General features: G+C 42.6%; 1 protein-coding gene across 3 annotated transcripts in view; it reads left to right on the forward strand.

Annotated features, from left to right (window-relative positions):
• dlg2 (discs, large homolog 2) overlaps nucleotides 1-19363 on the forward strand; it is a 221729-nt gene that overhangs the window by 912 nt on the left and 201454 nt on the right. For all 3 annotated transcript variants that reach the window (XR_014602005.1, XM_084074833.1, XM_084074834.1), the window contains exon 2: nucleotides 1085-1216. Coding sequence is in view for 2 of the 3 variants with exons in the window: in XM_084074833.1 (XP_083930959.1) it covers nucleotides 1085-1216 (132 nt within the window). In the remaining variant the exon portion in view is untranslated. The remainder of the gene's footprint in view (nucleotides 1-1084; nucleotides 1217-19363) is intronic.

Genomic DNA, 19363 nt, shown 5'->3' on the forward strand with positions numbered 1-19363 from the left:
TAAATAATTGTAGTGGAGTAAAAGTACAATATTCAATTCTGTTCAATTAACAGACCAAATAGCTACATGAATATTATTATTATTTTATTATAAAGTTTTACCTGAATGGTCTGTAACAGAACATCTACAGTCTGTAGATTAAGCATATATTAATGTGGCTGTGCTGCTAAGGTCTGCATTTGCATTACTACTTTTTTCAAGCAATAATAATACAGTGATAGGCATATACCCTACTGTTCTCATTATATTTAGACTTTATCGAGATTACCTTAAGGTACAGATCACTAGGTACAGATCACTAGGTCTATAAAATAATGTTTCCAATGGCCCTGGAAGGCTCATGTGAACCTGAACTAGTGTCACACTGTAGCAAGTGGCTCCATGAATTGCTCCATTTAGAAAATGGCTGGGGTGTCACCTTTGTAAAATTGTGTTGTGTTGTAGTGGGAGGGTTAGTATAACTATGAATAAATAATCTGATAAATATTACTACAACAAAATGCCTGGAAATAAAAACATCAAAAGAGGAAGTCCAGTCTCCCTAGGGGTTTTATCGACCCAGACAGTAGGAAAGTTGAAAGGGAGACAGCATAGGGGAAGCACTGCACCTCTCTGTGATTACTGTAGTTGGTAATTTTCAGACTGACATTTAGGTCTTACTGTATTGGCTTTGACAAAGGCAGCCTTTATGTCTGCACCAGCCTTCGTCCTTGAGTAAACTGTCAGTTTTCCTTTTTTTCTGGCAGATTTTGAGCTTACCGTGGTGTGCTGCTGTGACAGTGAATTCTTTCTTACCTCTGACATAATCACCTAATGTAGTGGCGCTGCCAAATTGATGCACTAAGTTAATCCTGCTTTCATGTCTGTTGAGGACTCTAAAAATAACTTGCAAGCTTTATTTGCTACTTTGTCACTAATGTATTCTTGTACAGAGTCTGAACTGAACTCCACACAAGCCACATCAGCTACAGAATTATGTAACAGATAATTAAATCATCAGTTATCTTTAGAGATATGCAGAAAATGTTCAAGTCATCCAGAAAGGCAGAGGCTAAATGTGTTGTAATCTACCTTCCCCTTGTAGACACAGCACGGGCCTTGAGCCTTCTGGAGGAGTACTGCTCTAAACTAAGGAAGCCTGAGGAGCATCAGCTAAAAACTGCCATTCAGAGAGTGATGGTGATCTTCAAAAGTAACCTGTTTGAAGCACTTCTTGGTAAGTCAACAGTGCTGCTTATACCATTCTTATTCCACACATTTCTATGTTTTGAACTGAGCTCTGGGTATTACAAAATATCAAGTTTAACATATTTGCACGGAATGGAATAATTCAGGAAATACTATTATAATTCCTTTAGGTTACTATCGTAGTCCTGGTTCTCTGAGTAGCATGAGAGTCTCAAGGGCCATTCACACAGGGAATGATAACTATAAATATGTCATTAAAATCGTTGCAACTCAAGTGTATGACAAAGTCCACCCCTCAAATAACAACAACGATAGTTATAACAGCAACGACAGTGGTGAATGATATCATTAAGATCACATTCAGAGCGATTTGATGAATGATAGAAACATGCCTTTATAGGGCGTCACATTCAACACACCACTCAGGTTCAACACATCACTCACGTTTAACATATTTACAGAAAGTTATCGTTCATTAGTGTGGATGCTCACATCATTCCTGTTATAGTTATCTTTATAGTAATCATTCTTGGTGTGGACAGCCCTTGACTATGAAAAAGCCCCCTGCATGACCTCAGCAGAAGCTTGAATTACACCAGCCCAGCCCTGGGTGGATGGCATTAATGGCGCGTGAGTCAGGGGAGGCACAGACCCTCCTCCCAATATATTGGCCTGGCTATGCATCATTCGTCATTTAAAACAAGCTCAACTCTTCTCTCGCTTTTCCAGCAAGAAGGGTGGTCCAGTGAGACACATACTCATGCTACTCAGAGAACCAAGGTTATGCTAGATCAGTTCTCTTCTTAGCATTCATTTTGTATCTCACTAGGGGAATATACTAATTCCCATATTGCTAGACAAGCTTGCTCCAAAAGACAACTGTCCCATGTGGCTCTTCTTAACAAAGGAGCTTATTCCTAAGAGCCTGCAATGAGGACCAAATATGTCACCACAATGTTTCAATGCCAAGTGAACTGCCAGTAGCTCCAGGCAATTTATATGGGTCGAGTGTAAATGAGTTGTGAGTGCTCCCCAGCGCATAAGAGAGGCTTCCCTGGCTAGGACGATGCCCATTGTCATGCCTTGTATAAAAAAAAAACGTTTTCTCCACTAACTGGCATAATGTTGCAGAGCACTCTGACTGAGTCTACAATGTCCGTCATGGCATGGGTCCAATTCCTGGGAAGGCACCCAGTGTTGGACCTCTTAATTATTTACAGGGTTCCCAAAAGAACAATCACTAGGGCCAATGCCATCAGGCCAAGATATCTCTCTTATTATTTAAGGGTAATGATGTTGCCACTGTACAACAATGCTAGGCTTGCCCACTATGCCTTGACTCTCAGGCTTAAGCTACAATAAGGATTAAAGTCAGCCCTATGACAGTAATGTTCTGCCGGTGTCAACCCACTCTTTTCCACATTTATTTGAAACTTATCAAAAATAATTCTTGTTTGGTCCAATGCTTCCTGAAAGGAAGGCACTACTATTAACCAGTCGATGTACGTGGCTAATCCCAGTCGTGTGCATGGGAAAGTTGAGAACAGGTTGCGTTGGTTTTATCACCACTGAATCACCAGGAAGTTTGTCAACCCAGAGAGATAAGTAGCTCTTTCTGGTGGTTTAAGTGGAGAGAGCAACGGTATGCTGGCGCCTCCTTGTGACTGAAGAACGCAACCCATGTCATTCTTTACCGGGCACGTAGAAAGTTTGCAAACAGGGTGTTCCAACTTTTCTAGTTTCTTCTTTTTCAACTGTGCCCTTGGCAGTATGCCTGGATGCAACAGTGGAGACATAATTATTACAGAGTGACTGTATGAGGTGCTTGAGACAAAACTGGAGTCCCGTGGGGGGACCATTGAAACCAGAACATTGGCCCCTTTCCTCTTCAGGGGCACAGGGATGCCGACCTGGACTCTGCAACACTGAAATAACGGGCTCCCTGTTATGATCTAAAAAAATCAGGCAGGATGCTTCATATTTCCCACCATATGGATAACATGGTTTGCGAGCAAAGGACAGCCGGTGACCATTGCCATGGTAGACACAGCTTCAAAGCCCGATCACCATTTGTTTCAGGAATGTAGAGGAATTCTTCCTATTCTTTAGTCAAGTCACTGAGGTTGAGCTAATGTTGGAGGACCCTAAGTCCCTACGCTCCACGCCCCCCCACCTGTGGCTTGTACGGCCATCTTGGTATGGTAACGGAGGACATTGTCCGAAAAGACGCAAAACTCTAATCTTAACCTCACAAAAAAAGATGCCTACTTAACCTTAACCTCACACTAGCGTAACATTTGTCGGGACTTAAAGAAAAAGTACACCCGAGTAAAAAGAAAAAGTAAAAAGAGATTTTAACCTGTAATCTTCAGAGCGTGGACCTTACGTCTTAACAATGTGAGCTAATGAGGTCGCTGTTAGATCACGTTTTTTTAGATGTTATTTGATTGATTTGATTTGGGTCTGAGGGCGGGTCTTCCCAGAACAGCGGCCGATATTGCAGATTGTTCTTTTCTTTTTTCCTCAAATGATTTTCAAATTTCTGAAGTTTTTGTCAAAATGTATCATTATGCACATGCACATTGATGATAATGTTAATCATCCGGTGCAATATATTTTATGTATTTTGAATGCATAGAAATAGAACATTTAAAGCTCTATAGTCAGTAAGAGTGTTTAAAGTGCTTGAAGGTAAAACAGGGTAAACAATAAAAATGTATGAAAGGCACATGCACTGTGGAATCGGAATCTTTTTAGGGTACAGAGTACGCTACATTAATTATGAATATCAGAATCTTTGAGAGAGGGGGAGAAAGGTCAGTGATATTGGCCCATCGTCCTTCCTCTTGACAATATTGTAATCGGCCTTGAAAACTCCATATTGGACGACCTCTACTAAACACTATATAAAATATTAAAGTGTAAACAAGACAAGGCCTCCAGTTCAAAGGTGGTAAACTGCACTCTGCCGATAACTACCCAGCGTTTACTCCAAGTTCTATGCAGGCACTAACAAAATATACCGTCAGTCAGTGCAGAGATTTTGTATTGCATGTTTGTACTGTGTCTCTAAGCAGTGTTGATGTGGCACTGGGTGTGTCTGAAATATTCCTCTGACATTATTCAAGTTTAACTAATGCATTTGTTGCCCAATACAGCTAATGTATTTGTGTATATAGAACCCATATCTATTCAAGTTTGCCATCCTGAAACTAGAGGTCTAAGGGCCCTAATATGCACGTCTTATTTCCATGTCTTATGCTGTAATTAAGTCATAACGCCACCATCTTATGCACAATCAAGTCACGCTTAAGACTCGCCAGCATATTTAACGCATTGGGGGAGTGTTCATATGTTACTTAAATAAGGACGTTATGCGGTATCTGCTATTTTGCACCTTGACTTAAAAAGACTCATCACATAGCACTAAGACGTGGTCAGGATCTGTCATAAGCGCAAAAGAAATGTTTGGTTGTAAGGACACCGGCAGTTTAACTAAGCCGTACTCGGTCAATTCTCAAGCGATTCTTATAATTCAAAGTTCTCTATAATCTGTGAAGTATCCATATTCATTCGGTGTATCAATCATGTTTCCATTATTCCTCTATCAAACGATATCAAGCGAAAAGCAAACGTTGGTCGGCAATGGGCACACAGAGCGCATGGATGCTGATAGGCAACCAAGAGCACTCTGCGTATATAAATCATGTTTTCATTATCCCTATAATTAGTTAGGACCCGCCTTGGTCCCACATAAACATGGCTAGTTGGGGCCCACCTAAGGGCCAGGTAGAAGCTACTTATAGCCTGCATGGGCATCGCAGTTGGGACTGAAGTGGATGCCGCTGACATTGCTGACATGGGGTCCATATGGTTTAGCCCACCTTGAAACCATATGGGAACTACGCTGGCATGCAGGCTGGAATGCAAACGCTGCATCATACCTGTAGTGTGTAGTTTGATGTTGTGTGTGTAGCAGATATACCTGCAGTGTGTAGATCAATGTCCATATGAAAGTCAATGCCCAGCAGTGTTTTTTTTTCTCCAGCAGAGTTTCTAGTGTCTCTGTCTCTCTGGAAGAGGTTGCACATGAACTCTGCAGCCGCACTGAGACGCTCCAACACAAACACTCTGACATTAAGCTGCTTCACACAACAAACATCAGCACCACGCTGCTGTTTGTCCAAAAGACACAATATCTCCTCTCCCACCGACGTCATGTGTTCATTTATCGACAGCCGTACAGACTCCTTTTGACACATTTTACCTTGTTTATCCAGCTCTCACTGACTCTCCACATCGGGCTGTTATAGCGCCACCATGAGGCTGATTAGAGAAATCTCAAGTGGAATTTCTTCCTCGGCATAGTGGGAATGTGGGTGCAAAGTTGCACGGAAAGTGCATGCTGTGTTCATAATGTGAGGCATTTTGGTCCAAACGGAGCAGTCCTGCAGACTTTGGAAGCCATTTTAGCCAACCAGGATGGAATATGAAAAATCTGAAAGGGCTTTTTTTTGTAATGACTGTGGAGATACTGTGTACCGATTTGCGTGATGTTTGGGCAAAATATGTAGGAGTACTGTGAGAAAAGGTGTTTAGCAAAAAGCGGCCTCCTGGTGGCACTGTAACAGGGCCATGTGAAAGAAATAGGGCAGAGGTTCTGAATTGGCATCCAGGGAGTGTGTGTGCATAGTTTGGCTGCGATCAAGTCAACGATGTGAGAGATTAGCTATCACAGACGGACGGACAGGTCTTGCGCCATGCCTTTCGGCCTGGCGGAGACAATTAAAAAACGAAAGTAAAGGAAAATACCATTTCTGCAACAAAAGTAGTCAACAAACTATACTATAAAAACATTGGCCACATTGTCAAATAATCTAAGAAAGAGGCAATCATGTAGAAAATAGCCGATCTACAAGCTTACAAAGCCTCTCAACGTGAGGCGTTTCGAGCTTGTAGATCTGCTATTTTCACAATATTTACTTGTGGAATGGAGTCAAACAGAATGGGGGGGTGGCCAGATCAATTACGTTTATTTGGGGGGGGGGGGGGGCGGCCTGAAAGGGTTGATAAGCACTGCTCTAATTGGAGCGAAATTATCTGAAATTACTACATGACCATAATGCAGCCTAACATGCGTTACACGGGGCGGTCCTGCCATTACGTTAGTTACTGTAGTTGCTGTGGAGCTACATAGTTCTCCAGAAGACACACACAAACATACACCATCTACAATGGACTAACTGAGCAGCAATATTGACATTCACCACACGAACGTGCATTGTTGACAAAGTGATTGCACAGCCGCTGCAGGCATGACAACCACGTTAGCGTTAGCTACATGGCACTATCACAGCTCCCTGTCCGTCGTTGCTGCGACTGAATGTGATGTGATGGCTAGCCTACAGCAAGCTCTCTGCGATGCCATTGCCTGGAGACTGCTCCTGGCATGACACGACCAATGAGAGTGAGCGCTGTCGTTGTTGCTAAGATACGGTGGCGTCACTGCCCCATAGCTTGTAGATCTCTCACACATGATTGGCGTAGGCTGCGTTGCCAGGTCTGACTGTTTGTATAAGCGATTTTGGGCTTATTTGGGTGCACTTTTGGGCTCGTTTCCATAGACCACGGCAGCGCTTATTTCTTTCCCGTGACCGATGTGGCAAAAAAAGGTGCAAAACGAACCATCCGGAAGTAAAGTGCGAGATGAAATATATAGCACTTTTTGATTATTAGAGAAGGAGACAGATGTGAAGGTGGAAAATGGAATGTAGGAGATTATATAGTTTTTCATGAGCGATTTTTGTAGCAAGTTGTGAGTGAATTGGGCCACTCCTGTGGGCGGGGGGCTGATTAGAACCATTGGGGTTTGGGAAGGAGACGCTCTCTGTTTGAGTGGAAAGATATGTGTATATGTATTGTATAAAATCAAGTTGCATATACTTTTTTTTCTTTTGAGAAAGCCTTCCATGCAACTTGATAAGAGGCTTTCAAAGATAGCATACCATGTTTAGCAGATTGTCTCGTCTCAGTCTGTTGACTGCTGAGAGATTTGAGACTAGCTTGGAAGTATTCCACAGTTTTTTCTTTTAAGTTGTCTTCGATGGCTTCATAGATACGTCTGACAGCACTATCATCAGTGTTGGGTAAATTTAATATGTTTTGTTATCTTATATCTTATACATTATCTTATTTTTTTTAAATATATATATATATGTTTTAAGAATTGTATGTGTAGTGCTCACTTGTGCCACTAGTCGGTGAGTGACACTTCTAGTTGTAACTTGTGTAATCGTGTAATCTAGGCTAGTCTAGGTTTAGTTTTAGGTTCGACTGCTGGAGCTGTGGGGAATACTTAATGAGACTCAGACACAAAATGTTAAATGATTGCCGGCTATTTATATTGAAAAACCATAACGTACAAAAACAAACAAACATGTAAACATCAACAGGGGAATACAAATAGGTTGGTACCAACACTGTGACAATTGCTTGGCCACTTTTACTTCTCAAGTTCACTGTATATCTAATCTAAATTGGGTGCACCCTTCTAACTTGAACCTCAGTTGTCACCTTAAATTCAAGCTCTTTCTGTTCCAGTTCAATCAAATAACAAAATCAACATAGGACAATTGCAACATACAAAACATCCACCCTTTAAATAAGGTAATTATTCACTTAGTCACAGTTCCCAATTTGAGGAGGTATGGTAAGTTTCAGTATATGTGTTAAGGGGTCAGAGTTCCAAGGATAAACCAGGAGGGTAGGTATCAGTATATGTGTCAGAGTTCCAGGTGGGTTCCAATACCTAGGAGGTAAGTATCTGGGTTCCAGAGTTCCAGGGTGTGTGTGTGTGTGTGTGTGTGTGTGTGGGGGAGAGTGGGAGAGAGGGGGAATTGGGAGTACTGCAGCTGAGAGTGGGGGAGTCTGCAGTAGGCCTACCACACAGTAGAGTGCAGTAGAACTGTCCAGTGATCGCTGTCAATCACTCTCTAGATCCTGGGTGGGTTAGCTCGCCATCAATTGGAACGGTCACTGGAAAAGATCCAATCCAACAAAAAACCTGACCTGTCATCAGACAGGGCCAGAGAAATCCAATCAGTATCATAGATTCTACTGTCTGTTTTCTATTCAGTTTTTAACCATGAAATAACATTACATGAACTTTTTAAATGAAACAATAAATGAAATACTGTTTGCAACACTCTGTGCATACTATATGCAACACTGTGCATTTTTAAATCTTTGTACATACTTTTTAAACAAACAAATGTACTTTAAACAAAACCATCTTCACATGAATTCAATACACTCTTGTCAAATGCAATGCAAAATGGATTACATACATTTTGTAATCAACACTTGAAAACAAACTCCATTTTTAAACTGTTACATTTGAATGTGTTCAACATTAACTCAAATTGCAAAAAACATCATCCCTTAAATTAAAAAGAATGAACAGTCTCACCGATTCTGTGAAACAGGCTGGGCACAAACATGAAATGGCTGCCCCAGTGAATCCACAATTGGGTTCTAGAAGTCAAACAATACCACACATCAAAACCAAAGTAATTTTAACTTATTTGTTACTCTTCAAATGAAATTGTTACACTTCAAATGAACTTATAACAACGGGTGAGTTACCTTGCTTCTCTGTGGTTTACATATATATTTTATTCTTCTAGATCTCAACTTCTCCTCTCTCTGTGTTCTGTGCTGTCTGCTCTGTGCAACAGTGGCTTTTTTCTGGCTACCTCTAACCTCAACAGCTGAACTGACTCTAGCTTGATTGGGGAGTGGTTTGATTAGTGCAGGACTGCAGGTGTGTGTAACTGGCTGCCTCTGAAGGTCAGCATGACCTGATTGACTGCTAAATTGGCCAGAACCACTTGTCACTCTAATGTCAATGGGAGATAATGTGCAGGTATTCTGCACCACTCAGTTGTGTAGTCCATTCCATATCATGTGTGTTACATCCTCCCTTCTTGACGGTATGCACGTCCCTGTGCATTCAGACGACGAAAGTTTCACAGTCAAAGGTCTCCTAAATAGTCTGAGCAATCGAAACCTTGCATGGAACTTGCAAATGCCTCACTCAGGCCTTGGAAGAGGGAGTTCACAACAAATGATAAGGGTTGGCCTAAACTAGAATATTGAAGTCTCTCAGGCCTCTCACGTTGTCTCTGAGAACGACGGACAGAGGTTTCAGTATGTTGGGGTAGTTCATTCTGTGTCTCTACTGAACTGGACTGTTCAGGTGCAGCTTCATTGTTTCCAGATTCCTCCTCTTCTTGCACATCTGACAACACTGGGGATGGCTCATGTACATTGAGGGACGTTTCCTCAGGTGGTTGCAGACATGTGTCCAGAGGGGACCTGTCATTTTCAGGTAAGGGGTCTGGTCCGGTTAAATCATCACATTCGGATGATATGTCCCCATCAGGTAAGTTGACATGTTCGGGTAGGTTTTCCTTTACAGGTTCATCAGGTAAGTTGACATATTCGGGTAGGTTTTCCTTTACAGGTTCATCAGGTAAGTTATGTAGAGATAGGTCTCCATCTGTGTCCTCTTCAGGGAATTCAACTGCCGGAGGAGCAGGAACTTCAGGAGATGACACATCAGGTGCATGTGATTGTCTGGTCACACAAGGAGGGTTCCTCAACTTGTGAGTATCTTGGTCTTGTGTCTGACTAGGATATCTAACCATGGTAGGTAGATTCTCTGAGTCAGAATCCTCATCCTCTTCACTCTCAACATCAGGATTCTGTCTTGTCCTTGGTCTCCTGACAGTAGGCTGTCTGACAGGTTCGTCCACTGAGGTTGCGGTTAGAAAGCCACAAGGGAGCAACAGGTCTCGATGTAAGGTGCGTACAGGTCTATCTTTACCCTCAGGCTTGACCGTGTAGACCGGCATCTCTCCAGCTTTCTTGATGACGACATAGACATCATCCTCCCACCTGTTTGCTAGTTTGTGCTTTCCACGTATCTTGACATTACGGACAAGAACTCTATCACCCACTTCCAGGGTTGACTCTGTGACTCGTTTATCAAATCGGTTCTTGTTGCGTTCAGCATTCTTCTGGGCGTTAGAGGTTGCAATCCTGTAACTCTCTTCCAACCGGCACTTCAAGTCACTGACATATTGGGAATGAGACTTTCCACTGGTAGTGATGGGTAAACCAAAGGCTAAGTCGATTGGAAGCCTTGGTTGTCTCCCGAACATTAATTCGTAAGGAGAGAATCCTGTCACCTCGTTTTTAGTGCAATTATAAGCATGAACAAGAGGCTTGACAAAGTCCTTCCAGTGCTGTTTATCCTGTTGACTTAGTGTCCCAAGCATTTGGAGGAGAGTACGGTTGAATCTCTCGACCGGGTTCCCTCTGGGATGGTATGGTGTAGTTCGCACCTTCTTCATGCCCGTTATCTCACAGAGTTCTTTTATGGTCTTTGACTCAAAATCAGGGCCTTGGTCACTATGTAAACGCTCAGGAAACCCATAGTGAACAATTAAGTTTTCCCAAAGACTCTTTGCTACAGTACGTGCTCGCTGGTTTGGAGTCGGTATTGCTACCGCGTACTTAGTGAAGTGGTCGGTGATGACTAATATATCTTTAGTGTTGGACCGGTCTGGTTCCAAGGATAAGTAGTCCATACACACCAGTTCAAGAGGTCTACTGGTCTTTATGTTAATCAGTGGAGCGGCTCTCTCAGGTAGGGACTTGCGAAGAACACAACGCTCACAGGTTCTGATCATCTTTTCAATGGCCACGTACATTTTTGGCCAGTAAAATCTGGCTCTTGCCAGATCCACTGTCCGCTCAACTCCCATGTGGCCCATGTCGTTGTGGAGGCTCTTAAGTGCTACTGCTCTCAGCTCCTCAGGAAGTACTAGCTGGAAGACGATATTGGGTCCATCTTGCCTCCTTCGATACAGCACTCCATTCCGCAGTTCCAGGCGGTTCAGCTCACGTAGCAGTAAGGGAAGTTCAGGTAGTTCTTCTCTGAGACTGGTAGGTGGAGTTTGACCAGTTTCAATCTGAACGATCACCTCATTGATTGCAGGATCGAACCTCTGCTTCTCTCTCAACTCATCCTCAGACAGAGAGGGAATTAGAGGGAAACCATCAACTTGTTCTTCCTGGAAGCTGTCTGGAATGGCTGTAGAATGATGAGCAAGGGACTCAACTAGAGCTAACTCGGGACAAGAGATTTCGGCATCGTTGCCTTCAGTAACGGTGACAATGTGTCGGTCACATATGGCTTGGACCACATCTTGAGGTACAGCCTGTGAATGTTCGGCATCACTTAGGTGATAATCCGTGAACTGCTGGATTCTTTCACTCTCCTTTCGTGATGTCGGGTCATCCTCCGGTGTACCATGGGAGCGACGAGACAGTGCGTCGGCATCTAAGTTTTGCTTGCCAGCTCTGTACTGGAGTTGGAAGGAATAGGTGGAAAGGGCAGACAGCCACCTGTAACTTGTCGCATCGAGTTTGGCCGATGTTAGGACATAAGTCAGGGGGTTGCTGTCGGTCACCACCGTGAAGTCTGTACCATATAGGTAGTCAGCGAATTTATCAGTAACTGCCCACTTAAGGGCCAAGAATTCAAGCTTATGGGCAGGGTACTTGGTTTCACTCTTTGAAAGTCCTCGGCTTGCAAAAGCTATGACTCTAGGTTGTCCATCCTGGATTTGGTACAATGCAGCCCCCAAGCCAATTGTACTGGCATCAGTATGTAGGATGTAGGGAAGCTGAGGGTCTGCAAAGCCCAAAACCGGGGCTGATATCAGTTTTTGAATTATCAGGTCAAAGGCTTCCTGGCAACGGGGTGTCCACCTTTGACCGAAGGACTCTTTTGGGTTGTGGTACTCTGAGCTTGCACCTTTTTCAGGTTTCTTTCTTCCCTTTCCAAGCGGTGGATATCCAGAGGTTAGCTCGTTAAGGGCCTTTACGATGTTCGAGTAACCCTTTATATACCTTCTGTAATATCCCGAGAATCCGAGAAAACTACGGAGCTCCTTAAGGTTGGTCGGGACAGGCCACGTTGTTAAGGCCATGATCTTTTCTGGGTCGGTTTCCACACCCTGCTCTGAGACTATATGTCCAAGGTATTTCACCGAGGTCTGGAAAAATTTACATTTTTCTGGAGCCAGCTTCAATCCATATTCCTTCAGTCGCTGTAGCACATGCTTCAGGCGCTTCTCGTGCTCTTCTAAGGATGATGAGAAAATGATCAGGTCATCAATGAACACTAAAACCTCCTTTAGATTCATCTGTCCCATACACTTCTCCATGAGTCGCTGGAAGGTTGACGGCGCATTAGTGATTCCCTGGGGCATTCTGTTGAATTCCCAAAATCCTAATGGGCAAACAAACGCTGTCTTCTGTTTGTCGGATTCTTCCATTTCTATTTGGTAATACCCCGACTTCAGATCGAGAACAGAAAACCACTTTGACCCAGCCAGCGCAGAGAATGCCTCCTCTAGCTTTGGAAGGGCATAAGCGTCCTTGATGGTTTGAAGGTTTAGCTTCCTGTAGTCTATGCAAAGACGAACAGAACCATTCTTCTTCCGTACGACTACAATGGGGGAAGCAAATGGGGACTCTGATTCTCGTATCACTCCTGAGTCGAGAAGTTCCTGAAGGTGTTTCCTCACTGCATCCACATCATGTGGATGTATGGGACGGCCTCTGAACTTAAAAGGTGTGTCATTGTTCAGCTTGATATGGTGTTTGACCTTATCTGTCTGTCCAAAATCCAGGTCATGTTGAGAGAAGACTTCTGGCATGGAATTAAGCATTTGTGTTGCTCGTTCCTTCCATTCGGCAGGTAAGGGAGAATCACCGAAATCAAAGCTCAACTTTTCAGGTTGACTGGACTCTTTCTGCATCTCAGTTGAGTTTGGTTCTTTCACGGTCTGTTCTTTGTGAAGCACTCGCACTACGGCATTAACATCTGCCAGTACTGTTCTGGGTGGTATGACAATGTCATGATCAGTTTCATTTTTTAGCACAACAGGCAACCGGCAGGGCTGTTTCATTGGCAAAGTGACTAGGCTGGTTGAAACCAGTAGGCCACCAGGTAAGGAAGAGACTGATGGTTGTTCAAGGATGACATACTTCTCAGTATGAGCATTGGACATGTTAACTGTTCCCTCCAGAACGATGGTCTGTCCTGCGAGGACAACCTCAGGGCTCTTTCCTTGCATCTTCACCCCGCCAAGGGTATCACTGCTGGAGATATTCTGACGCAGTCTGAGGATTTTAAGAACAGCTCGGTAGCCATAAGCTGAAGGCTGAAATGTAGAGAGGTTCTGATCAGCAGAGAAGTCTGCATAAAGAACGTCCAGAGTGTTAGTGCCAATAAGCACATCTTGGCTTCCAGAGCGGAGGTGGGGAATAACCAGGGCTAAGGTGTGAACCTCGATGTCAGAGCCTACAAAGTCTTTAGAGAAAGTGATGGGGACCTCTATATATCCTAAGTAGGGGACTGATTCACCATTGGCACCCTCCACATCAAGAAGACCATTTAGTGGATGGATAGTCAGGTCTGAAAGATGGTTTTCATAGAAAGACTGGGGTATAGTTGTCACTTGGGACCCCGTGTCCAAAAGACAGTTGGTGTCATTTCCTTTGATAATCACTTGGGCTGTAGTTTTATTTCCAACAAGGCCCTTTGGAATTATTACAGACTGTTCTTTGGCCTGAACTCTCTTCAGGTCGGATTTGTTTGGTCTGGGACTAGATTTGTTTGGTGTTGCTCCCATATGTCCCTCGATGGAAGCAGCATTCAGTTTAAATGGGTCTTGTCATCAGAGGCATTAGCAGTTTCCCACATTGCCTGTTTTTCTCTCAACTGCTTTTTCTTGGCAGCTACAAGAGAAGGATCTGGCTCATTGTCACAAGCAGACTTGATGTGACCATCCTCACCGCATTGAAAACAATACCAAGGGCGTGGCATGCTGTTAGTCTTGGTGGAAGGTCTCTGCTGTTTGGTTTCTTTATTTTTCGCAGGTCGGGCCTCTGCACTTGCTGCAGGGGACTGAGTTTTCTCTTGTTTCGGTTTCTGTTTCTGGCTCTCACTCATGCTGCTCAGCTTGGCGCTGAGGTCTGCTATTTGTTTTTTCAGCATTTCGAATTCAGTGACATGACCAGAATCAGCAGTGGCATGTGCTGTTTGTAGATGAGACATTGTTCGCTGCTTAGTGACACTAGGAGCAGGCTTGACAGTGCCTAAGTGCTGCCTCATGCGGCTGACTTTCGCGGCCTGTATATCCTCTTCTGTTCTTAGCATCAGCAGGAGTTCTGGGAAGGAAGGCGGAGTCTCCCTTCTTTTTCCTAGCTGGAGGTCAGTTATTAGAGCATTATCCCAGCAGCCACGGCAGAACTGCTTTAGGAGCTGCTTGTCAAATTCTTGTGCGGACACACCACCGCGCCTCATTGTCAAGCTCAGACACACATGCAATCTATGGAGAAATGCGGACGGCTTTTCATCATGATCCATAAATGTACTCATGAACCTTGCGTAGAGTTCATCACCATCTTCCACCGTTCCATAGGCAGAGTCAAGTAGTTCAATATAGGCGGAGGGTTGAGCCTGTGGGCCTAGATGCTTGATTAACTCCGCAGCAGGTGGAAGGAGGCTGTCAAGTATGCGGTGTGTGCACTGCAAGTCAGAAACGTTAGGATCTTTCATAAGGACTTCAACGCTTGCGCGCCAGGTGTCATAATCCGCTTCGTTGTTGGGTCGAGGATTTTTCCCGGAAAATGCTCGAAGTCTACTTGTAGTGAAATGTGACGAGGTTTCGCTACTGCGGACAACATGTTCGACCACCACTCGTTGCACGTTGGGTGGATTTAAATCAATTGTGGGCGGTAATCTGCCCTGAGCAACAGCTGGTGTCGCTGACATTGAGAGGAAGTCGGTCAGGTTTTTAGTTGCTGCATCATGAGGGGATTCAAGGACTGGAGGATTAGAAGGGTGTGAACTTTGAGAAGACAACGGATCTGGTTGTAGTGGTTGTTCTGTGGAGAGGGATTGCATCTGATCAGAGGAAGAGGGGGGAGGGGGAGGAGTGAAGGACAATGTAAGACTCTCCAGTTCTTCTTTTAGCATTTGCGCCAGAGAATTTCCACTCAGGCTGGCAATTGCACGCAGCTCGTCCATGTATGTTTTGGTAGCATTAACACGGGCATTTAGCGTATAGACACTTGCCAAGCTCTGTATTTCGTAACAAGTATTCTCAAGAGTGGAACTATTAAGCTTAAGCGGCAGCAAGGGCTCTAATGTTTCCATGGCAGTGCCACTTTTGAACTCTGCTATACAGTGTTGGTGAAAATCAGATTTTTTGTCATTAATGGGGATGAGTCGATTAATTTCACCATATTTCTTAAGATAAGTATCGACTTCATCATCAGCAGATGTCCCTGTCAGTCCACTAACTATTACAGAGTTGGGGATTTTGATCGATTCTTTCATTACAATTTCCATGTTGCCTGACTTTTGTTTAGATACCAGATTTTGAATGTAAACAGTTGCAGATCAGTGAAAACCAAATAAGTCTGACAATTAAGCATCCAACACAGCTCCTGGCTAGCTCGCCAAATGTAGTGCTCACTTGTGCCACTAGTCGGTGAGTGACACTTCTAGTTGTAACTTGTGTAATCGTGTAATCTAGGCTAGTCTAGGTTTAGTTTTAGGTTCGACTGCTGGAGCTGTGGGGAATACTTAATGAGACTCAGACACAAAATGTTAAATGATTGCCGGCTATTTATATTGAAAAACCATAACGTACAAAAACAAACAAACATGTAAACATCAACAGGGGAATACAAATAGGTTGGTACCAACACTGTGACAATTGCTTGGCCACTTTTACTTCTCAAGTTCACTGTATATCTAATCTAAATTGGGTGCACCCTTCTAACTTGAACCTCAGTTGTCACCTTAAATTCAAGCTCTTTCTGTTCCAGTTCAATCAAATAACAAAATCAACATAGGACAATTGCAACATACAAAACATCCACCCTTTAAATAAGGTAATTATTCACTTAGTCACAGTTCCCAATTTGAGGAGGTATGGTAAGTTTCAGTATATGTGTTAAGGGGTCAGAGTTCCAAGGATAAACCAGGAGGGTAGGTATCAGTATATGTGTCAGAGTTCCAGGTGGGTTCCAATACCTAGGAGGTAAGTATCTGGGTTCCAGAGTTCCAGGGTGTGTGTGTGTGTGTGTGTGTGTGTGTGGGGGAGAGTGGGAGAGAGGGGGAATTGGGAGTACTGCAGCTGAGAGTGGGGGAGTCTGCAGTAGGCCTACCACACAGTAGAGTGCAGTAGAACTGTCCAGTGATCGCTGTCAATCACTCTCTAGATCCTGGGTGGGTTAGCTCGCCATCAATTGGAACGGTCACTGGAAAAGATCCAATCCAACAAAAAACCTGACCTGTCATCAGACAGGGCCAGAGAAATCCAATCAGTATCATAGATTCTACTGTCTGTTTTCTATTCAGTTTTTAACCATGAAATAACATTACATGAACTTTTTAAATGAAACAATAAATGAAATACTGTTTGCAACACTCTGTGCATACTATATGCAACACTGTGCATTTTTAAATCTTTGTACATACTTTTTAAACAAACAAATGTACTTTAAACAAAACCATCTTCACATGAATTCAATACACTCTTGTCAAATGCAATGCAAAATGGATTACATACATTTTGTAATCAACACTTGAAAACAAACTCCATTTTTAAACTGTTACATTTGAATGTGTTCAACATTAACTCAAATTGCAAAAAACATCATCCCTTAAATTAAAAAGAATGAACAGTCTCACCGATTCTGTGAAACAGGCTGGGCACAAACATGAAATGGCTGCCCCAGTGAATCCACAATTGGGTTCTAGAAGTCAAACAATACCACACATCAAAACCAAAGTAATTTTAACTTATTTGTTACTCTTCAAATGAAATTGTTACACTTCAAATGAACTTATAACAACGGGTGAGTTACCTTGCTTCTCTGTGGTTTACATATATATTTTATTCTTCTAGATCTCAACTTCTCCTCTCTCTGTGTTCTGTGCTGTCTGCTCTGTGCAACAGTGGCTTTTTTCTGGCTACCTCTAACCTCAACAGCTGAACTGACTCTAGCTTGATTGGGGAGTGGTTTGATTAGTGCAGGACTGCAGGTGTGTGTAACTGGCTGCCTCTGAAGGTCAGCATGACCTGATTGACTGCTAAATTGGCCAGAACCACTTGTCACTCTAATGTCAATGGGAGATAATGTGCAGGTATTCTGCACCACTCAGTTGTGTAGTCCATTCCATATCATGTGTGTTACATATGCCTTTTATTTTAAGAAGTAATTGTAAAGAAGTAATTGTAAAGGTGATAAAAGTTATATCAGTTTACTTTTCTAGAAGCCCTAGTGGCAAATTCTTGATTGGTTTTGGATTTCTAGATTTCAAAATGGGATCGTCCCTGCTAGACCTGTCATCCAAATGTTCAATCAAATGTTTTGGAAGCTAATGTTTTCCTGCGGATTTTATCTAGGTGCTACAGGTGAAGAGAATTCAAGCTATTTTCCTAACTATTTTGTTATGGCTCATTTTGGATTTGAATGAAAAATAAAAGGTTTTCAGCATGCAAAACATTGTTTCATGATGGAGTTCTAGTGATAAGGAGCAGTGCTGGATGATTACTGATGGCTTGCATTATAGACTTATTGTTATCTACAACACCAGGAGGGCCAAAGAGGAATTCCCCAAAGATTAGAGTAATTTTCATGGATGAATGCTTGATTTTTATTAATCAACGCTTGGCCTTATGATCAGTCACTAGTCGTGTGCAAGTATTGGTCCAGCACACAATTTTGATTTTGTTTTACCAGTTCGCCTTGCTATCGTAGAAAACATTAAAGTCCAGCGATGCAATCAAACATAGTTACAACTCTGCTATGGAACAAATGCATCCTGAAATAGATGTAATCATCTTACAAAGCATTACAGTAGGTGCTGTCTAATCTGGGCAGTGGCGTGTTTGCCCTAGCTAAAACCCATCAATGTGGAGTGGATTCTGGTTTGGATTAACCTAACCTCGGATTGCTTTCTCAGAGAGAGAAAAAGTGTATAGAATGTGGCTTGGCCATTGATAGTATAGGCAGGAAGGGGAGGGGCTCACCCTTGTGCGCACATAAGTAGGCCTGTCACAATTATTACATAATCGCCTAATCACAATTATTTGAGATAATCACAATTGTTTTTGCATAATCGTCATAATATTCATAATTGTTTCCATGTTGAAACATTTTCTTACATTTTCAAATATTTAACAAATATACAATATTTTTTCAAATATGGAACAACATGTTTTGAGATAGGGGGTCCGCGGCCAAATACATATCATTTTGGGTGGTTCTTGACCTGAAAAAGTTTGAGAACCACTGATATTATAGCAACATACGTTTTTCAGAAAACTAGAAGATGTAGAAGATCATTTGTAGAATCGGCCTCAGGTCTTTTAAAAAATATATTATTATTAATATAAATAAATATATATTCAAAGATTTAAACACATTAGCACGATTATTTAATAAGTAATTTATGTGATTCTTGTAGTAATTGATTTAGTTTGGGAACTGGGCAGTAGGAATGATTGGGACTGAGGATGTATATAAAAAATAAAGAATCAAGACAGGTGTATTATTTGTCACTTCATAGAGGTACAAACAGCGAAATGTTGGTGGGATATGTTCTGCAGAGACTGTGCAAACACAACAATACAGTATAACAAGATAATAATCATAATCATAAAGTAATAATACTTGGTGAGATAGAAATAAAGTTAAAGTACAGGTAGTATGATAAACCTCTTCAGACAGGTATGATATACTTAAGACACACACACACGCGCACGCACACACACACGCATACGCACGCACGCACGCATACGCACGCACGCACGCACGCACACACACACACACACACACACACACACACACACACACACACACACACACACACACACACACACACACACACATCAAAAACACCCGCATCTGCAGGGAAAATGATGGGATGTTGAGATGGAAAATGTACGTGAATTAATAAATGTTTGGGAACATTTTCAAAATTGTGAACTATGTAAAAGCAACTACTGTATAAAAT

Source organism: Gymnoscopelus microlampas (assembly GCF_963454915.1).
Source record: "Gymnoscopelus microlampas genome assembly, chromosome: 12".
Taxonomy (NCBI): Eukaryota; Metazoa; Chordata; class Actinopteri; order Myctophiformes; family Myctophidae; genus Gymnoscopelus; species Gymnoscopelus microlampas.